This window comes from Pocillopora damicornis, chromosome 14, assembly GCF_964200805.1.
Source record: "Pocillopora damicornis chromosome 14, jaPocDami1.2, whole genome shotgun sequence".
NCBI classification, from domain to species: domain Eukaryota; kingdom Metazoa; phylum Cnidaria; class Anthozoa; order Scleractinia; family Pocilloporidae; genus Pocillopora; species Pocillopora damicornis.
This window is the reverse complement of record NC_142683.1, coordinates 8,664,746-8,684,074: the sequence shown is the minus strand read 5'-3', so window position 1 is coordinate 8,684,074 and position 19,329 is coordinate 8,664,746. Positions and strand designations below refer to the sequence as shown.

General features: G+C 37.2%; 1 protein-coding gene and 1 long non-coding RNA gene across 4 annotated transcripts; one reads left to right on the top strand and one right to left on the bottom strand.

Moving 5' to 3' along the window:
* Positions 1-1,557: 1,557 nt before the first annotated feature.
* Positions 1,558-10,417, bottom strand: LOC149034304 (uncharacterized). Of its 3 annotated transcripts, none has more exons than XR_016182712.1 (4): positions 10,287-10,417; positions 4,948-5,029; positions 2,549-2,654; positions 1,558-2,032 (listed from the first exon to the last, which is right to left on the bottom strand). It is a non-coding gene; the product is annotated as an uncharacterized LOC149034304 (long non-coding RNA). The 3 variants fall into 3 exon arrangements; XR_016182714.1 differs by lacking the exon at positions 10,287-10,417 and adding an exon at positions 8,169-8,303 and having other exon boundaries at positions 1,896-2,032; XR_016182713.1 differs by lacking the exons at positions 4,948-5,029; positions 10,287-10,417 and adding an exon at positions 3,218-3,358 and having other exon boundaries at positions 1,896-2,032.
* LOC113676745 (uncharacterized) lies at positions 1,593-10,781 on the top strand. The gene is made up of 9 exons (XM_089193001.1): positions 1,593-1,731; positions 4,652-4,920; positions 5,239-5,365; positions 5,921-6,037; positions 6,172-6,294; positions 6,820-6,942; positions 7,888-7,921; positions 8,362-8,488; positions 10,085-10,781. Exons 1-9 carry the CDS (start codon positions 1,659-1,661, stop codon positions 10,604-10,606), a joined length of 1,515 nt encoding a protein of 504 aa, XP_089049127.1. The 5' UTR covers positions 1,593-1,658; the 3' UTR covers positions 10,607-10,781.
* The last annotated feature ends 8,548 nt before the right edge of the window (positions 10,782-19,329 follow it).

Genomic DNA, 19,329 nt, shown 5'->3' with positions numbered 1-19,329 from the left:
TGGATACCGAAACGCACAACAAGTTACTCATTGTGTCCTTCGCTGCACGTCTCACGTCTCTAATTTTCCAGCAGCACAACAATGGATTCACGAAATAATTTAGCGAGAGGAACGATAAGACAATGCCCAAAGCTTTAAAACCGGGAGTAGGGAGGAACCCTCTGATAGAAAATGTAGACTCGACTGCATCATTAGGAAAATAAAAAGTTAGGGACGCCATTTGAAACACAATGCATTAGACACTGTCTTCGTATCGTGCTTTATTGAAATAACTTTTTTCGTTCATATTGAGCTGACCTTCCTATGGACTAAAAATAGACCAAGGTGTAAATTACATATCGGAATCAATTTGTAACCTTGATATCGCATTTGTGGCATGAAAGTCGACAAATTCAGTCATGAACTGACTTCAAGGTAACAAGAAATATCACCACATATAACATGAAATACCTTTTTCAGTGATTGATCAGACACAATTATCGGTGGTATTCTGATGGGATTTCGGTCTTTTTTGTTTAGCTCTGTCACATAAAGCAGGTTCAGAGACGTAACGCAGCTGCCATAAAAATTTAAACGATAAGCGAAGGTTTGAGGGAGAAAATTTGCAGTTAGCACTCAAGTATACATCTCCATTAGCAACTTGGATGATATTGTTAATCGCGTTCGTTATGACTTAATTCTTATCCAAGTTTCGCAGTAATGGATGGGATGTTACATTCACTTGATGTGCACCGATGAAAAGCACCAATGTAGTTAGTCAGTAACACCCATAAGATAATATGAGATTATGAAAATCTCTGGAAAAAAGTTCTCTGAACCTGGCAAGAATTGTTCGAGGAAGAATCTACACTGAGTTAGTCCGATTTTCGCTCAGTCGAAGCTTCAAATGCGTTTCTTTATAAAGTACGCTTTCAGCCTCCAGGCTTTAAAAGCTGATGCGAAAATACGTGAGATGGAAAATATCTGCCAACCAACGGAGGAAAAAAACAAAGAACAAAGATGAAGATAGCATCAAACTTCAAAATATTGGAGCATAGAGTAGTGAAAGGTTTATAGTTATTATCCTCTTTATTAGTGTTCGTCTTGTGCGATAATTCCAAAATGTCCTTTTTCAATTACATTGGTATTATTCTTATGAATAGAGTAGCTTTTACACTAAGCGTGGGCTGATATATAACGTGTTTGCTTGTTTTTAAAATTTTGTAAATGTTCCTTTTTTTCTCCCAGCAGAAACCTTCCGGCTTCGACAATTAGGACAGCTGGAGACTAGTGTTTTAAATGCACCGCAAGATCACGTAAGTAACCATCAAGTATGTTGCGTTTAAACCAAGCAGAAATACTCGGTGACGGGGCAAGTTCCGAGGAAGGTTTTTTTTAAAAGAAGTGGAACAGAAAGGCAGGTGTGTAGTCATTAGCAAAGTAATAAAACCATACTTCACCAGCTGTGAACAAACAATGGGCGGCCGTTTTGACACAATTCACGTGGGTCGTGATTGGCAACAGACGAATTCCTATTGGCTATGGGTGACAAAAGAAGCTCTCTTAACAAAAAAAAATAAACCATAGATCAGATTTAATGTTGGTTTGAAAAGCTTGTCAGATCCGGCTCTGCATTTAGTTCAGAACACAAGTAAATTTTTGAAGTTGTGTTTTTTGACATGCATTGCGTTTGTATCTGTGTTTTTCTGATAATTTTCTTCCTGATGATGTCCAGGGCAGTCGGATTACAAGGTAAATCTCAGCGTAACTTCTAACTGATCGCAAAAATTGTGACTAAAAATTGTGGCTTCATCAATTGCTTCCTTCTGCTCTATTTTGAGTTGTCCTTAAAGAAGGGAAAGTTTACCTTCACAAGATAAAAGTTGTGTACTACGTCAGCACCTTAGTTAGGATCCACAACACCTTGCAAAAAAGATGATCCAAATGTGACAACAGCAACGTTTTCTGTAACCTTCCACTTACTTATGTAGTTTTACTAACAATTACTGACACTTTTTCGCACTGTCACTTTTCAACTAGAGGAAATGAAAAACTGAAAAAAAAAAATTCGGGAACATAATTAATGATTGTCATAAAAATTTATTTTTACATGAATTTAAATTGCTTTCGAAGGAGAAGCTTGAAGTTATCGCTGATATCATTCGGAAATTCTTGCACCTCTAACCCTTAAGCTGAAAACGCAGCAAATGACTCCAGACTTAAGGCGAGCGTAACATTTTTTGCTCAACAGCCTAAGGCTATGATAAAGAATATTCCTTTCAAAAATGGAAAAAAAGCATCACAAGTGGAGGGTTCGTGTTGCTCGTGGCATTTGTTTACCAACACTCTTAGATGAAAGGTTACAATATCAGGCAGCTCAGTAGACAACATTAATATCTTGGAAAAGAGAGTTGCTTTTAAAAACTAAAAAGAAAAATGTGATTTTCTCAACGCACTCTTCTGTGATGTAAATGGTAGTTGGAAGGTTTTCTGATGGGTTTTACCCCGAGTAAATTACATAAAAACGGATTTGCTTATGCATTGTTGATTCTCAGCGACATATTCCTACCTGACAATAACCAATCTTGGAAAGAACGCCTTCTTTTTAACCGCGAGCCAAATATCCAGTGTGACTATTCCTGCTGAGTTAAAACTCATTTTGAACTCCAAGATATCTGTAGAAGAAATTTCTACAATTATTTGTTGATCAATTATTAATAGCATAACCTTTTTGTCAGTTTATTTTGAAATGGATGGAAAATAACAACAAATTGCACTTATCAATATTCGATAAGAATTACTTGGCAGCTGTTAAAGTTTGAAATTTGATTAAGATTACTTTCGAGATAATGAATGTAATTGTGGTGACTTCCCAACTTATTCTCCATTTTAGACTTGTTGTAACTCGAATAGTTGACGCTGGTTATCAAGAAGGCTGCCCCTCGTAAAAATTGGAATGGATTCATTCTCTACCGAGTGAAATCGATATATAGTTTTGGCCCTTAGGGCGGTTAGCAAAAGTTTGCATCGCGTTGGATTTGTTCCCTGAGGTTTAATGGTGTTTATTTTCCCCAAAAAGAATTTGATTTCCGTCATTTTTATCTATTTTCATTGAGAAAACTGCAGTGTTTTACAAGGATTTTAAACCCTATGAAATCCGTAACTGAACTTGTGTAAAATTACGATAATATTTTATGTGTGTTTAATATCGCCAATAAGCTGCTAACGCGTCACTCGCCTTTCGCACCATTTTGTCATGTCGACGAATGAATAGTAAGTGTTCAAGATTCTCAATCTAAGGTCGTTTGTCGGAGGCCAATCTTATCTATTAGTAAACAGAATAAGACAATGTTACTTGTATGCGCTCACTCGTGAGATAACCAATTGAACACAAGAAGAAAAATTCCATTTCTACAAGCAATAATGTGTACTATTTTCTATATCATCGTCATTATTATTATTATTGTTAGTACTACGATTATTATTAGTGTTACTTTTACTACAATAATGATTATTATTATTGTCATTGTTACAACTAACCTCCTGACGAAAGAAACGATGGAGATTCCTATGGAAATTATCTTTTGTTCTCTTTGCGTTCACATAAGCCGTTGAATCTATGCTATAATGTATGGGTAAGTTCCTGATTTTATTTTCTCCCGCGTGATCGTCGAGCACGTCCGAGATGAGCCATCCAAGATGTTAGCTACAAGAAAAGGACCCTTAACCAAGTCTCCATTTAACTGAGCCTAGTTCTCGAAGTTTCTTGCAGTAACATATTACCAAAGCGTTTTAGCTGCTTGATGTCTTTGATTTTATCCCGCAGGAACTGAAAATGTTTTCATTTGTAATTAAGATTTTACCGACTGGAATTTTCTACCATTCGGCGACTTCTATAGGCTCCTCGATCAGATATGTTAAAGAGTTAAACAATAATCAGACAAAGACTGCTGAGAAAAGCGCAAAAGAGATTACAAAACAGTGGTCTTTCCTTTCTGTCAAAGTCTATATCTGCAGCCCAAGACACTAGGCTGTAATACTTTTTAGACTGCTGCTTAAATTAGTGACATAGTTAGGTTCATACACAAACGATATATTGATGACGTTTTTTTCATTGATTTCCATAACTATGCCTTCCTCCAAAAATTGGTGGTTTAGGATCTAAAAGGTTAAGTTCTTTTGATTCGCCATCTTACAAACTTCAATCTAGCCTGTGTTGTTTCAGACTATGTTTTCAAATTCAAAATTCGGTGAAAATTTGCCTTCCGTAGTACCAGCGTCCTTATATTTAACATTTTAAGAATCAAACTGTAATCCTCATTGTTTATTGACTTCAGTGAGTGGTAAAAATTCCTATTTTTTGTAATAATAAATATTATATTTGAAAAAGAGATCTATGTAATTAAGGAGTCTAGACACCCGCCCTAAGTGCAGTGTTAGATTAATTGTTCAAACGGGAAGAGGAAAGTCTGATCGCGTAGCCCCCAATTCCCATGTCAGAGATTAGGGAAGCGTAAATAGATTACGCTTCCATACAAGAGAGGGGGAGAGAAGCCTCAGAATAGTTGATCGGGAACTAAAATGCTCCTACGTCTTCCACTGATCATGTTTGATGATCATTTTTGCCAGACGAAGTATTTACTGATTTGTTAAATATTTCTGTTCCGTTAAGACGCAGACCAGTGTCGTAGTTTAGAGTTTAGGCCTGAAAGAGCATTTGACGGCAGTCGCCTTCTAAATCACGTGATTCGTGTTGCTGAGGTTACGCTGAAGCAGTTTTGTAAAATGATGTGTTTTATGGACCCAGACTGTGTCAGTGTTAATCTTGAGAAACAACCAGATGTGAATGGAAACTACAAATGTGAACTGAATAATGCTACCCACGAAAGGCGTGTACACGAGTTGAGGTCAAACACGAATTTCTCTTACCATGCAGTAGAGGTGAATGTCTCATTACTACTTACTTACGTTAAGAATCTTGTTCGCTGTTGCAATGATATTTGTTGGTTTGTTTCGATTCTTTCAAATGTCGCGAAATCATGTTTTCATCCTGGGAAGAAAAAAATCACTTAATTTACTATCTTTTTGAATCCCTTTCCTAGATATTTGTTGCGGTACAAACTATTGAGAGCTAAATCAAAACGTGAACTTTATTATCAAAGTAGATTACTGGGGATGTAAATAAAGCAGAAATATGAATAGGAAACTTTCGGTCTCGAAGGGGTAACGTTTTTCACTGAAATTGCCTTTCTGCGTTAGAGCGCTTGTGTGGGAAACCCTTGCAAAAACAACGGTACATGCCAGAGCGGTTTTAATGAAGAAGGTTTTCGCTGTCTGTGTCCAGCTGGATTTAAAGGAAAGAATTGTGAGGCCGATTTTAATACAGGTAAATAATACAATCATTACTTCATTAGGCATTTAGGGTTAGGTTCCTTTTCAGGAAAATGAAATGGTTACTGACCTTGTGTTGGACAGTCGATTCTTTAAGCAACAAACCGCACTTTCTACCTGTTTACTTTCAGTTAACTTTCTATCGCCACCTCCTCGTGATTAACAATAGTTCCGACGGTAAACCGATATAAAGTGCGGTCTGTTGCTTTTATGGAATAACTATGGCTTTACCGGTGCGATAAACGATAGGTTTTTGACCAATTAGGAGCTGTAGTATTTCAGTTATTTTATCAAAGTTATTAAGTTTTCCTTCTTCATAGACAGAACACTGAAACAGTCCTTTTATCTCACCATTCTTTATTGATTAATTTACTTGTTCAAGCGTTTTCGTTTGTTTCTTATTTTAATTTGATAATTATTGAAAAGAAAATAAATAAGCGGTGTGTGCGACCATACAAAGACTTTATGATGTAAAATCAGATAGATGGCGGGTCACTAGACGACTCACAAGTAGTTCTATTATTAATGATTGAATATTTCATTCTTTCAGATGAATGCGTTGAAGGGTTACACAACTGCAGTATTGATGCCTTTTGCAACAATACCAACGGGTCGAACAACTGTACATGTAAACCTGGATTCGTTGGAAATGGCCGAGACTGCGAAGGTTCAGTTCTCAGCATTACGACTTAGGTTACCGAGAAACTATTAAGATTTTGTCAAAATCAAAATAATTAATGAGGAAAAAACTTTGCTTTTACAAGTTGATCATCTGCTGTTTTCTTTTTTCATTTATTTTAGACATCAACGAGTGTGTTACGCATTTACATAATTGCAGTCAAAATGCAATTTGCCACAATACCAAAGGATCCCACACCTGTACATGCAAACCTGGATTTACTGGAAATGGGCACAAATGCGAAGGTAATCGATTGTTTCCTGGAACAAAACTAGTCTACAAAAAGGTTCAAAAGGCTTTCACGAATAGAGACAAAAAATTTTTCAGCATAGAAATGCAGCGTAGAAGAAGAGTGAAATCAACCCTAACAGACAGAAGTAGCAAAAAACCGCACGCAAACCGCACTGTTTGCTTGAGAACCGAAGTTTACCTTTTTACTGATCGGGATATAAGTATCTAGTTGATTAGTGAAAAGATCTAAAGGTTTTATTTTCAGAAAGTACCGTTGGGGCTAAACGAACTGGCTGATGCATTTAAGAAACAAATATGATATGTCAGTGTAAACCAAATAAACGTTCAAAACAAACAAAGATACAAAATCAAACAAAAGCTTTGTCATGAAAATGAAAAATGAGCAGGTGGGTGTTAGTTGAGCTGGTAACCAAACTTGTAGGTAATGGGTGAGATGCTGTAGTTCAGCCGTTTGTCAAGTACACTATTTCCGTTGTTGATTTTGATGTTTGTGTTCATGTTTGTTTTAATGTTTTTAGATATTGACGAGTGTGCTGAAGGGTCGTATAACTGCAGTCTTAATGCCATCTGTGATAATACCGAAGGATCGTACAATTGCGACTGTAAGCCCGGATTCACCGGAAATGGCCGAGAATGCGAACGTACGTAAATCAAAACATTTTCTTTGGGAAAAATAACGGTAGTGAAGGTTTGCTTGAGAACCCAAGTTTACCTTTTGAACGTTTCAACCGAAAACGTATAGCTGTCTCAAAGTTACTTAAGTTACTTGATTCCTAGGCAAGGAGTAAAGGATACCTGTCATGAAAAATAACGAGTACTCCTCGTCTCGTATGGGAGGGCAAATTATGGAATTTAGTCTAAATCTGGGTTTTCAGGATCAACTGAAAGCAGCCACTCAGGATTGACCAATCTGTAGAGTTAAGGGGGCTTTAATTCCTTCCAAATAATTTTGATCATATCTGTGCTTTGCTTTAACTCAACTACTGCTCTAGTATGAAATACGGAACCGTAAAGGTGATAGTTAGAAGCCACCTTAGACCGTTGCTGGGGTAACGTTAAAGACAAAAATTTTTTAATAAAAGTTTTAATAATAACTGAAAAATATTTTTGGAAACGGCCACAATTACTCGACGACGAGAAGTAGAATAAATTTGCCAAACTTATGTGAGACACCTGAAAAGCTGCAATTACTAAGGACGGGCATGATCAACATTGGTTGGAAATTTTTGCATTTTCCCCCTTTGCTTTTTCTGATTTAACGTAAACAATGGTTGTTTAAATAGTATTGCAGTGTAAATACCTCTAGTGTATTGTGTAAGGTATTATTTTAGCATTCTTAAAAATTAGTTAAATTTTAGCAAGAAGGATGGAAATATCGTTGGAGGTATTAACTTATAAACGTTCAACTGACTTCAATTTTAACGAATGGTGTGAGGAATGTGATCGCGTATCATGGCTATAAATTCAGAATTGCTTGTCAGATATTAATTTTAAAGTTTTAATAGCATAGTCACTATAATCGTGTCGCAAAAAAAAACTAATAATTGACAGTTTCTTATAATCGCAATCATCTTTTCGTTTTGCAGCTTGGAGGTGTAAGCATGAATATCATCAGCAAATGTGAGTAAAATGGAAAGTTGATGACGATTCACAAATTTACCGACAGTTAAAAAGTTTACCTTAAGTTTTTCGTACCTTCTAGTTTGTTTCTCTTCTTTGGGTGGGTTTGCTGTTGCTATTTTAATCATAATCGTTGTTGTTGTTGTTTTTTTCTCTTTTTAATAAGTAGCGTTCAACGTCAGGAGACCCAAAGCCCCATACAAATTGCGTCAAATAATATTGAAAATGACAATCTCATTCTACGCACATAGCAATCCTTTCCTGTTCACTTAAGTAAACGATTGAATTATTTACTGTCGATCATCAACGGCGGAGATGCTTCAATGCAGCCGGCGTATCGAGGACAACTCTGAGGCATTGTGTAACTCTTGGGCTTCTAAACTTCTTTTAAGTAAAAAAAAAACCCATAAACTAATGTTATTGTTTTTTTTAATGAAAAGGACGCTTGAGAGTGGTGTGGTGACACTCCTTCTTGACTCAAACCCAGTTCCCGTTTTTTGCCACATGGGAGATTTTGGATGTGGAGATGGAGGTTGGACACCAGTCATGAAGATTGACGGCAGCAAGGTGTTTTTTTTGTTGTTTTTCTTGTTTTATGTCTTATTTTTTTCATGTATATGTAGAAACAACGAACTTTTCAAACACACCTTGACTTCTTCTTCATCGTCTCATTATGATCTTTTGACGCTGCTCAAATGGTCACTTAATTGGTATTATTGATATTTGTATTCACCCTTAATTTCCTTCAGAGGGAGCTTCAGAGCTCCTGATTTCACGTGATCTGCACTTTTACAAAGTATACGAGACAAAGATGGTTTAATAGCGATAATGGCTAGCTGTAATACTAAACATGTTGGTTTTTTTCTCTGAACCACCTTACACAGTGCAAATTGCTGCATAACTTGGAGTTTGAACTATAAGGAATAGCCCCATTCTGTTCACTCGTCCTATAAATCTTTAATCTTAAGAAACACACCGATTTTCTTTCATTGATGATAATGAATGGGAAACATATCAAGCATTTCTTACATGTTCTTATGGAAAGAGTGAGTCCACTGCAATTTTTGATGATCTAGACTGGTTCTCTCACTGTGTCCGCGCGCTCTAAAAACTATGATCAAATCAACTTATCAAGTCAACTGATCGACTGATTACAAGTCAATGCTCCAGTTTTTCGATAAACGTAGCTATTCTGTTTCTGTCGTTGTTTCACCCTCACATTTCACCCTCACAACCACGCAGTTAAATCTATCGTTATTAGAAACTTTCAATTAGTTCAAATTTATTCAGACACTGGTACTATCTTTTCGCAACCTCCACTAATTTCATTCAAACGCCACTAAAACATAAGCCACTCTTCAGTCAGAAGTTTATTACAAGTTAATAACCAATTTGGAACTTTGGAACGCGCTCGCACACGATACAAAACCTCACCTTTCATCCATATGCATAACGTAGAGAAAATGTCGAGACCTGAGAGATCCATTAAGATTACTCGTCACTTCACGTGCACTCTACTAATGCCATAACTAGCACTAGTTGCAAAAAGTTATACATTGGTGAAACAAGAAGACGACTTGATGACCGATTTCGAGAACACCTTCGCGACCTAGAAAGAAATGACAAGGACGCTCTCAAACCAGTCACTAGATCTCTCCTATCATTCCAAGCAGCATGTGACAGTTTGCGGCCTTGACCTACATCTAGGCAGTTCGGAAAGCCGCAAATTTCTGGAACAAAATTTTTCTTTCAAATCGGCCCTCCGCTTTTCATTCAACTAATTTTCTTATTGTTTTTCTCATTACCATGTTCCCACCGATAGCGTAGCTCGATTTTCTGCATATAGACACGAAAACAACCCACAATTTCTCCGTTCGCTCTGACGAAGGGCTAACGCTCGAAATGTCAGCTTTGAAGCTCTTAACGATGGCCATTTTACGTTAAAAACTCAGTTGATAATACCAATTTACCTTGTTGTACTCTCGCACCGACGCAGCACCACAGTTTTTTCAGAAACTTATTCCCCTTTAATCAATTGAATCGGTAGCTTTTCTTTGAAACCTACTTTAATTTTGACGTGTCAATTAGTTTCAATCTGGTTGGTTCGTTAATGCGATAAATATTACAAAAGAAATGAACGTAAGTTTTGGAATTCTCTCCTAGTCAACGTTTGTTTATAACAGTTCTCACTGGAGCGATTACACAGAATACAATCTCCCTGGAGGAGAAACTGGATTCGACAGACAGGAAACCAAGTTATCAACCTACTGGAATACTCCCTTCTCTCAAATCTGTCTAGGAATGGATATCGGCCAACAGCCCAAATTCATTGTCATCAATAAGCAATCTGAATCTCTGTACTCACTGATCGCTGACGGACAATACCGCCCTACTTCACTGGGTCGTGACTACTGGAAGACGCTGCTTGGTTCTGAGGCCTCTTTGCAGTATAATTGTAACCAGGAAGGGTTCAACGCAGGAGGTCACGAGGAGCGTTACTCCAAAGCTCGAATTGGTATCGCTAGCAACAACGAGAACCACTGTTCCTCATGCAACTCGAGGATCGGATTCGGTACAGGAGGGAGACCTGATGACTCAAACAGTTGTGGAAACGAAGCGGAAAATTACTCTACAGATAATGGAGAGAACCACATCAAAGCCATGGGATATATCATGGTACAATGAGTAAATACTGAACTTAAGAGCTTAGCATTCATTTAAGTTATCAAGTTAAAGAGTTGGCACTTGCTATTGAGCTATCAAGGTCTTAAGCCTCAGGGGCTAATGTGCAGGAATGTCCATGAGACTCTAGAAGTTGATGTTCATCAGTTTTAAATGCAATCGTTTAAGGCTGCTATTCCACACCATCAAACACACACTTTCTTTTCCAGGCATTTATAACGTGTTAGTGGTAGAGAAAAATTGGAATGGGATTTAAAAAAGGGCAACCGTGTCTAGTGTCATGTACTGTGACAAAACATCAAATAGGGAAATTTTTCTGGCTATGGCCAATTTATATTCACTGCAAAATAGATAGACACAGGATGAACTTGCCTGATATATAAGATTGAGAAAAAAAATTGTTCTTAAAATACTGCTTCCCTACCTTTGAGGTGTGAGACTAAATATGCTGACGTAACGAACAATTCATAATCCTTATATTCACCATTACGAGAATTATGGCGGAGGCACCATGAAATATGCCGAGCGTAAGATGTTAGTGGAATATAGGACTTGAGGACATCAGAAAAATGCACAAGTTTGCACATTTTTAGCTATTGATAACTTCTCCGACGCTTGCACCTCGATCTACCCTATGTTGTTGCTTTGTAGTGAACGTTTATTGTGCCTTTTATCTCGTATTTCAATTTGTGCGTAAGGAAACATTTTAAAGAATTTAATCAATTTTCGCATTTATTAAAACTGTGAGATTTTCACTTGACAAGACTCAAGTACTAAGGCTGGTTTAGAGTATGTGCAGTAGGTGTGTTGGAAATATTTGCGAAAGTGCAAGTCTTGAGACTGCTTCCAAAATCGGCCACTCGTTTCTCACGATTGAAATTTCGATAAGTAGAAGCCAGTAAACAATTGGTTCATGCTTTAGCGTGCCCTATCGAGTTCTGGAGCACGAGGGAAGTTTGGAGAGCACGAAAGAAGCGTAAGAGGTGCCCGTGGCAATAGCCGAGGGCAACTCTAGCTTCTTGAGTGCTCTCCAAACTTCCCACCTGCTCCATAACTCGATAGTGCACAGCTAAAAGCATGAACCAATTGTTTTCTAACATAGCCGGTGGAATTGTGCATCAAATCCGACGCGAAAAACGGACAACAATATCAGAAGTGATTGTTCGCGGTAAGCGAAATATTAAGTGAAGTGAAGCGAATCGTGACGGCGCTGATGCCGGGTCTCCTTTTCCGTTGTTTTTCTCTTTTTCTGCCTCATGTAAGAACTCTAGCCAAAGGGAAAAGGTCGGAAAATTGTCTTCGTTTTGGGACTGGTGGGCCGAGTCTCTGTTTGTATCCATTATTGTCGGGAAATGAATTATTTTTCCCGGCGCTAACAATGGCCGCTCGCGCGAAAAAAAAAAAATTTCTGGCGAAGCGATTTGCTCACGCTATCAGCGTGCACTATCGGGATTTTGAGCACGCTTACGTATACTGAATTTGATTGCGCGGCTCTGCTAGCTATGTTATAACACTGTTTAGTAGTAGTTTTTAATAACTGTGACACTTTGCAATACTTGTGACACTTTGTTATAAAATTGTCGTAATTTGTAGCAACATTTGTGGCACTTTATTATTAAAAAATCTACTGTACTTTTATGTAAAAAAGCTGTCGCACTTTGTAATAACAGACCATCGCACTTTCTAAGAAAGCAAGCTGTCACTCTTTGTAATAACACACGTCGCATTTTGTAGTAAATTTGATGTAGATGGTCGAAGAGCGAGTAGATCCAATAATGACTATCATCCTTATCGTTATTGCAACAATAATAACAATCATTGTTATGATGATAATTATAATCATGATGGTGATAATAACTGAGGTAATAACAATGGGTAGTCCTTATCAATGGTCCTTATCAAATGAGTTTGTGATTGAAATTATTTGCTATCAGTATTATCGAGTTCTCCATAATATAGGAGTATGGAAATATAAAAATATGTTGAGATTTCCGCGAACTTCTAGCACAGCTGGTCAACGTATCATACACATTTTCGTTCACGTCAATATCACTATTACTATTACTGTTACTAATAGAGGTAAAAGGCTTTCTCCACATCATCGAATGATCTTTGTCTCAAAATCACATTTAGACTTGTTACATACACGTTATTCAGATCATATTAGGAATTTTCCATGATTTCTTAGTGTACATTGCATTATACTGAGGCCTAGACATACTCTAACATTGGGTTTAGAATTCATTTCAATATCATGCAGGGGTTTTTTAAAGTTGTGGGTATAACCAATCAAAGCTCGGTCAGTTTCAAGAGTATGTGTTTTAGCAAAGTAAACATTGGTAAGACTCGAGGCTGTTTGATTACCTGTTTGTAGAAAGGAATAGGAATAAAAGCTATTGAATTGATTAGCACGTTTTCGACAAATCGACGTAGGACGAACATCACAGCACTTACGAGAAGAAACCTTCTAGTGGATAACATTTCTGAGCAATGCCATATATAATATCAAAACATACTTCAAAGCACCTTCAGTAAGAAGGAAATTTCACAATTCTAAGAAATATTCCACATGGACTCCTTGAGGCCAGCAATTTGTTTATGACAGTCGATGAGTCGAGAAATAACCCAACGTTTTTACTTGCCTTCATATAAAATGTATCCATGTTCTGTGGCAGAAGAACGAGCACGTCGCTGGTGTCACCAGAGTATAGAAAATTCAGGGAATCGGTTCGATTACCATTCAGTAAAAACAAAACCAAACTTGGACGATCGCCAAGATTTCAATGGAACATCGATCAACTGAGAAAACAGCGGGCGCTTTACCGTTCAGGGTCGGCCAGGGTTTTTGGGTATTCGGTATTCAGGGGTGTTTTAAATCGGGTATACGGTATATTGCAGCTTAAATATGGGTATTCAGTATATCACTTTCTTTGAATTTCAGGTATAAAGTATTCAAAGCTTCGATTATTTTTGGGTATATTTGGAGGAATTTGGGGTATTTTGGGGTATTTTGTCGATTTTTTTTCGGGTATATTGGTATTCCACTACCCCCCCTGGCCGACCCTGACCGTTAGTCCAGGTGGAAAAAGAGCAAAAACAAAAAAAAAAAACAATGTTCCGTGAAAGAAAAGCAATTATACTGCTTGTGTTAAGTGGGGGATTTTGCTTTTTTGATTTAGAATTCTAGCACATTTTGCTATTTTGATTTTTCCCTCCCTGAAGTTGAGAATCGAAAAATCAAAATGGCACAACGAATTACATCGGGAGAAAGCTCAGTTCATTGGGGAAATATTTGAAGCTCTTCTCTGACAATCCACGTTCATTTTCCAGATAGCAGAGAACTGGCACTCCTTCATTCACAATTGATCTTCTCTGACCACCATCCAACTCGGCCAGCTGCATACAAGCACCTCACATTATTTGAACAATCCAATCTCTTCTTTTTCAAGCCAACAGGTCTCAAATAACTTGTTTAACTCTTCTCAGCTTCAATAGCATAAGAAGTTTTCTTTCCTGTTAATGGAGTCACCTCGCAATTCAAAGCTGAAACAACTTCTGGAAGGGTTGGGCTAGGGATGTGTTTCGGAGTAGACAAATAAATCTGCCAGATAGCCTGCTTTGTCAACCAATGTCTTGCAACATCTTCAGAGAATTTAGTCTCTTGCAATAATTTCTTTACTGGGGGCAATCCTTTTTCAATATCTTTTTAGGGCTATTATAAACTCGTGAAAGCTTTCTTTCCATTTTGAAATAGTTTACAAGAAAAAAATAACAGCCAATCCCAAAACCAGAACTCCAGCTCCAACGTCGATCCCCTCATCCTATTTTTGTTGAACATTCAGATTGTAGAACTCTAAAAACTGTGGTTCAATCCCCAAATGCAGTTCATCTTTATGAAATTTATTGTAAAGTTCTAAGACATGGTCAGTTTTCGTGAAATCTTGTTTTGCCTGATCTTTAAAACTATCATAGGTTGCTTTTCAACAGAGAAGCTTTGTTCGATGCGCTCGATACTTTTCATATGCAGCTTGGTATTTCTCCACTGCGAGATCATTCCTCTACAATCAAATGAAGCTGCGTTGATTATTGCTCCATTAACCATATTTGCTATCTCGCCATTTTCTTTTTTTATCTATCATTAACATTTAGAGTTGTTTATTGACTTTCTTTTGGCTGAAGTTTAGGATTTTAATCTACAATAGTTGTATAAATTTCTTCTTTAAGCCTCTCTTCCATATCATTAGAGAAGAATGAAACTCCCTCTGGAAGAAAGCAGAAGACTCCAAACTTAAGAACAATTGTTGTGAATCTTCCAAACGTTTTTGATAGTTTGGCAAAATTTCATAATCTTCAAGATATTTTTTTGCAAGAGAAGCTGACAACTCCATGAACTGCACATAGTTGATGAAAATAGGACTCGGATCAGAAGTCAGTGACTCTTTTTGAGGTACTTCCGATTCCAGCTGCGATACCTGTTAATGTATCAGCATCGGCCACTATTTTCATGTGCTTATTACGAGACATTACTTTATTTTTGATAATAATTTAGTCAATCATCTCAATAAACTTTATTTAATCACTGGCAATTCATCAGCCTTAGAGAGCTTTGCTGATTTCTCCTTTGAACGACCCGAGGGATTCCGCGCTCCTACCCTTGCAAGGAAGGCTATTCCACAACAAGACGCAAGGTTGCTTTGAGAACCAGGTGCTTAACACGTTTTATGGCCCTGATTCCACAAGCGATCTTTTTGGCAAGTTTTTCGAAGTGAAAATTTCAGCTGAGTTTGTTGTCAGTTGTTACACCAAATGGTTTTGTTGTTACAACCTGTTCCACCCGAGTACCGTCCATTGTGACTGACGGGGAAGCAGTAACGGCATTTAGCCTTTGGCCAGATGCTATCCGCATAAATTTGGTTTTAGAAAGTTTGTTTGCGTTTAGCCAAGTATGCACATTTGATATGTTCTAAATAAGACATGATTCAACGCTGCCTACCTCATTATTTGCATATGTGAGATGCGTGTCATCGGCGGACATCGTCGGTTCACTGTTTAAAAAACACTTTGGAAGGTCATTTATGTATAATAAACCGAGGATAGTCCCCTGAGGGACACCGCAGGTTAGTACACGGCTCTCAGATAAGGACTCACCAATTGAGCATTGTTGTGTATCGTTCTCCAAATACGACTGAAAACATTTTAATGAATTCCTAGATATAACATGAAGGTCACGTTTAGATCGAAGAATGTTGTCAGGGGAACGGTATCGAAAGCTTTCTTTAAATCTAGAAAATAACTTCGTTGATTGTCCAATGTCTATATCGAGCTATATGATATGCCCAGGAGTCAGTTGCCTTAAGCAAAGCTGTGACAGTTGAGTGAGTAGCACGAAAACCCGACTGATGTTTGCATGGTATATTCTGTCTAGGCCAGTTGCCTTAAACTTGTTTAGTTTTTTCATAAGTGAAAAGACTCTGTTTGCATTAGTCGCATGGAGATAAATCCATTCGTCTAATTACTATGGTATGTCTCTGACTGACAGGGGCATTGAGCACATCTTCATCTTCACCTGATTGGTTTCCTAATGGTTATTTTCTACTAATGGTTATTTTAACGAAAGCCATGACCTATTTCCTTTTATAATGAAGTTTAGTTAGTGAAAGAACTATACCTACTGCTGAAAGTGTTATCTGAGTGCGTCAGAATGATGATGTTTCAACTTTCTTCCCACTGTTTTCCTCACTGTTGTTCTCACGTTGATCAGACACCTTCGAGGGTCTTTCCTAGGTTTCGTCTTACTCTTATTAGTTGAAGTCACCTGTTGGGCCACTTGCGCTTCTTCAGTCTTGAGTTCCTCACCATTCATTTTATGGTTTGATAGATAATTTTCTAGTGCTTACTCGAGCTCTTACTCAAGTACCAATGAAAAGAGCAGTACTTGCGATTGTCATGCACTTTCCACAATTCAAGCTCCATCTGCCAGCAATCATACTAAGTTCTCTCTTGATCATGAAGTGTTCATTCAAGTCCTTCAGAAGTTCATCTGCATAGCAAGGGGGAATATGAGCCTATGCTTTTGTATGAAAGCTGTAGAAATGTATCAACCATAGCGGCATTAAAAGTCTTTGAAGACAATGAAGCCTCATATCTTTTGAAGAACTTCTCGACATCTTTCTCAGAAAGTCACTTGACTTGATCTTGAGTGAAATGTTGTCCAGTTATTTCCTTCGCTTTACCTCTTACAACAAAAACAACGAGTTGCTCTGGATGATCTGAATCACTTGAGGGTTCGGCCTCGAAAGTTTTAATAACATCTTTAACAGCTTCCTAATCATGCTCAATGATTTCCGTTTTATTAGAAAGAGATGCAAATATTTTCATTGAATTACTTCAAGATGAATACTATAAGAATGACGAAGTGAGAATATGAGATGTGAATATCTTACTCGCTTAAGCTCAGACATTAATTCGTTCTTCTCATCAGATTTAAAGTCGCCTGCGTAATTCTCAAATATAATCCTCATGTCTTCAGATGATGGTGTGCAGAAGAGAACTAATTCAGTGATGTTCTCTCTGGATGGTTTTGCGATGCTTATCATCTGCTGTGCGAGGACCCGAACCATGATTTCTCTGTATCTTATGCTGAGTGCTGAACGCCGGGTCAAAAAAATTATTGGTACACATCTATCGAAGCAGCACAGTCATCAAGAAAGATCAGTGTATTAGTCACCTCGAACACGTAATAATAATAATAATAATAATAATAATAATAATAATAATAGGCTTTATTTAGAGAGGATAAAAACACTTAACAGTAGCCCTAAGACACTAATGACTCTGTGGCCCTCAAAACAATTACAAAATATAGATGCTACAACTAATAACTATAAATATACCATGTTAAAAAGATAAAATATAATAAATAATTCATATATACAAAATTACAATCTAAGGCGCATTGCAGCCTTTTGTTCAGCTAGAAAGGATTTAAAAACAATGTGCTTAAAACTTGCTAGCGAGCCATTATTTCTAATATTAGCATTCATGCAATTCCAGTCCTTTATAGTCCTAATAGTGAAAGTACGACCTCCTTCTGATTTTCGTTTACACTTAGGGTACATCAGATTTATATTTGAATGTCTGGTGGCTCGATTATGAATTTCTGAATTTCTAACAAATAAATTATTTAAATAACTAGGCATAATATAGCTGTGGACCCGCTTATACACTAGTGCACATCTCTTTATTAGAGATTGTTTAGTAAAAGGGAGCCAGTTTAGATTATTGAATAATACGACTGATGGTGTAAATCTTTCAGCATCGAGTATAATGCGTGCCGCAAATAACATTCCATTACATTGAATTACCTGAGTTTTAATGATGACGTCACCTATACGTCTGTCCTCCAATAGATCATAAGTGAGAACCAATCAGAATGAGTGCATAACTGAGCTTATTATACAATTAACAAATAGATTCCAAGATTGCCGTGCGTCTGTTCAGTAATAGATAACAGATGAGGTCAAAATGTGGTAAAAACAAAAAAGTGGCACACGAGGCGCAGCCGAGTGTGTCACTGATGTTCTTACCGCATTTTGACGTCCCCTGTGATCTAAACTAAATAGACGCACGGAAACTTGGGATCTATTTGTTTTATATAATAAAGAATTTAAAAAAGGTTTAATGATGACGTCGTCTATACGTCTGTCCTCCAATAGATCATAAGTGAGAACCAATCAGAATGCGTGTATAACTAAGCTTATTATATAAACTCTTATAGAGCACGCTCTTTCAACCAATGACAGTGTGCGTTATATCATAACTATATTATAAATATATATATATGTTATATATATGTTATATATATATATATTATATATGTAATATATATGTTATATACATATATATATATATATTTAACAAATAGAGAAGCCTTAACTGTGCTCTGTTCTGTTATAAAGCACGCAGGAAGCGGCTATAGCACGAAAGAAGTGTAGGGAGAAACACGAGACGTAGTCGAGAGTTTCTTCCTTCTTCTTTCGTGCTCTAGCCGCTTCCTTAGTGCTTTATAACAGAACAGAGCACAGTGAAGGCTTCTCTATTGGTTTTATAATAAAGAATCCGTTAAATTACCCAAACATTACTTTCAATTTTCAAAATAAACTTTATTTCCAAAGCGAACAACAGTGTCGTCAGCATGCTCTATACTCTCATAAAGCATGCTACAATAGGCCAATCAGAATCCCTGTTAGAATAGTTCAAATAATTTGATTGGCTGTACAAGAGTAAAGCTGTCAAAAGTGGCAAAATATCAAAGTTCAAAAACCATCAAAGTTCACATTCTACGATAGTTTACAAACTAAAGTAGTTCGGCAAGTCGAATTTAACACTTTTGCCTGAAGTTTTTAAGTCTTAAATACAGAATCGCTTCAGTTCCGAAATTTCACTTTCAATTATCGGAAAAAAGGTAAAAAGAAGTCCCGGAAAAGCTCGAACATAGTACAATTGGCAGATGGCGTGACAGCTTTAGCTCAGCTCTATACTCTCATAGAGCACGCTCTTTCAACCAATAACAGTGCGCGTTATATCCGAACTTTATTATAAATATATATATCAGATGACCACGACCAGTTGCCACTACCCGTCGCGGTATTGTTAGAGGAACCTGTCCCGTCATGCAATCCGAATCTCGCGAGCCTGCTATACATAAAAACAGCGGAGAAGCTGTA

What these genes read in the sequence shown, in the direction of transcription:
- LOC113676745 (XM_089193001.1), top strand. Translation starts at nt 1,659, where the DNA reads ATGCATTGCGTTTGTATCTGTGTTTTTCTGATAATTTTCTTCCTGATG. An exon ending in AAATGGCCGAGAATGCGAAC is followed by an intron (nt 6,943 to 7,887) that starts GTACGTAAATCA and finishes TTCGTTTTGCAG; the next exon opens with CTTGGAGGTGTAAGCATGAA. An exon ending in CATGAATATCATCAGCAAAT is followed by an intron (nt 7,922 to 8,361) that starts GTGAGTAAAATG and finishes TTTAATGAAAAG; the next exon opens with GACGCTTGAGAGTGGTGTGG.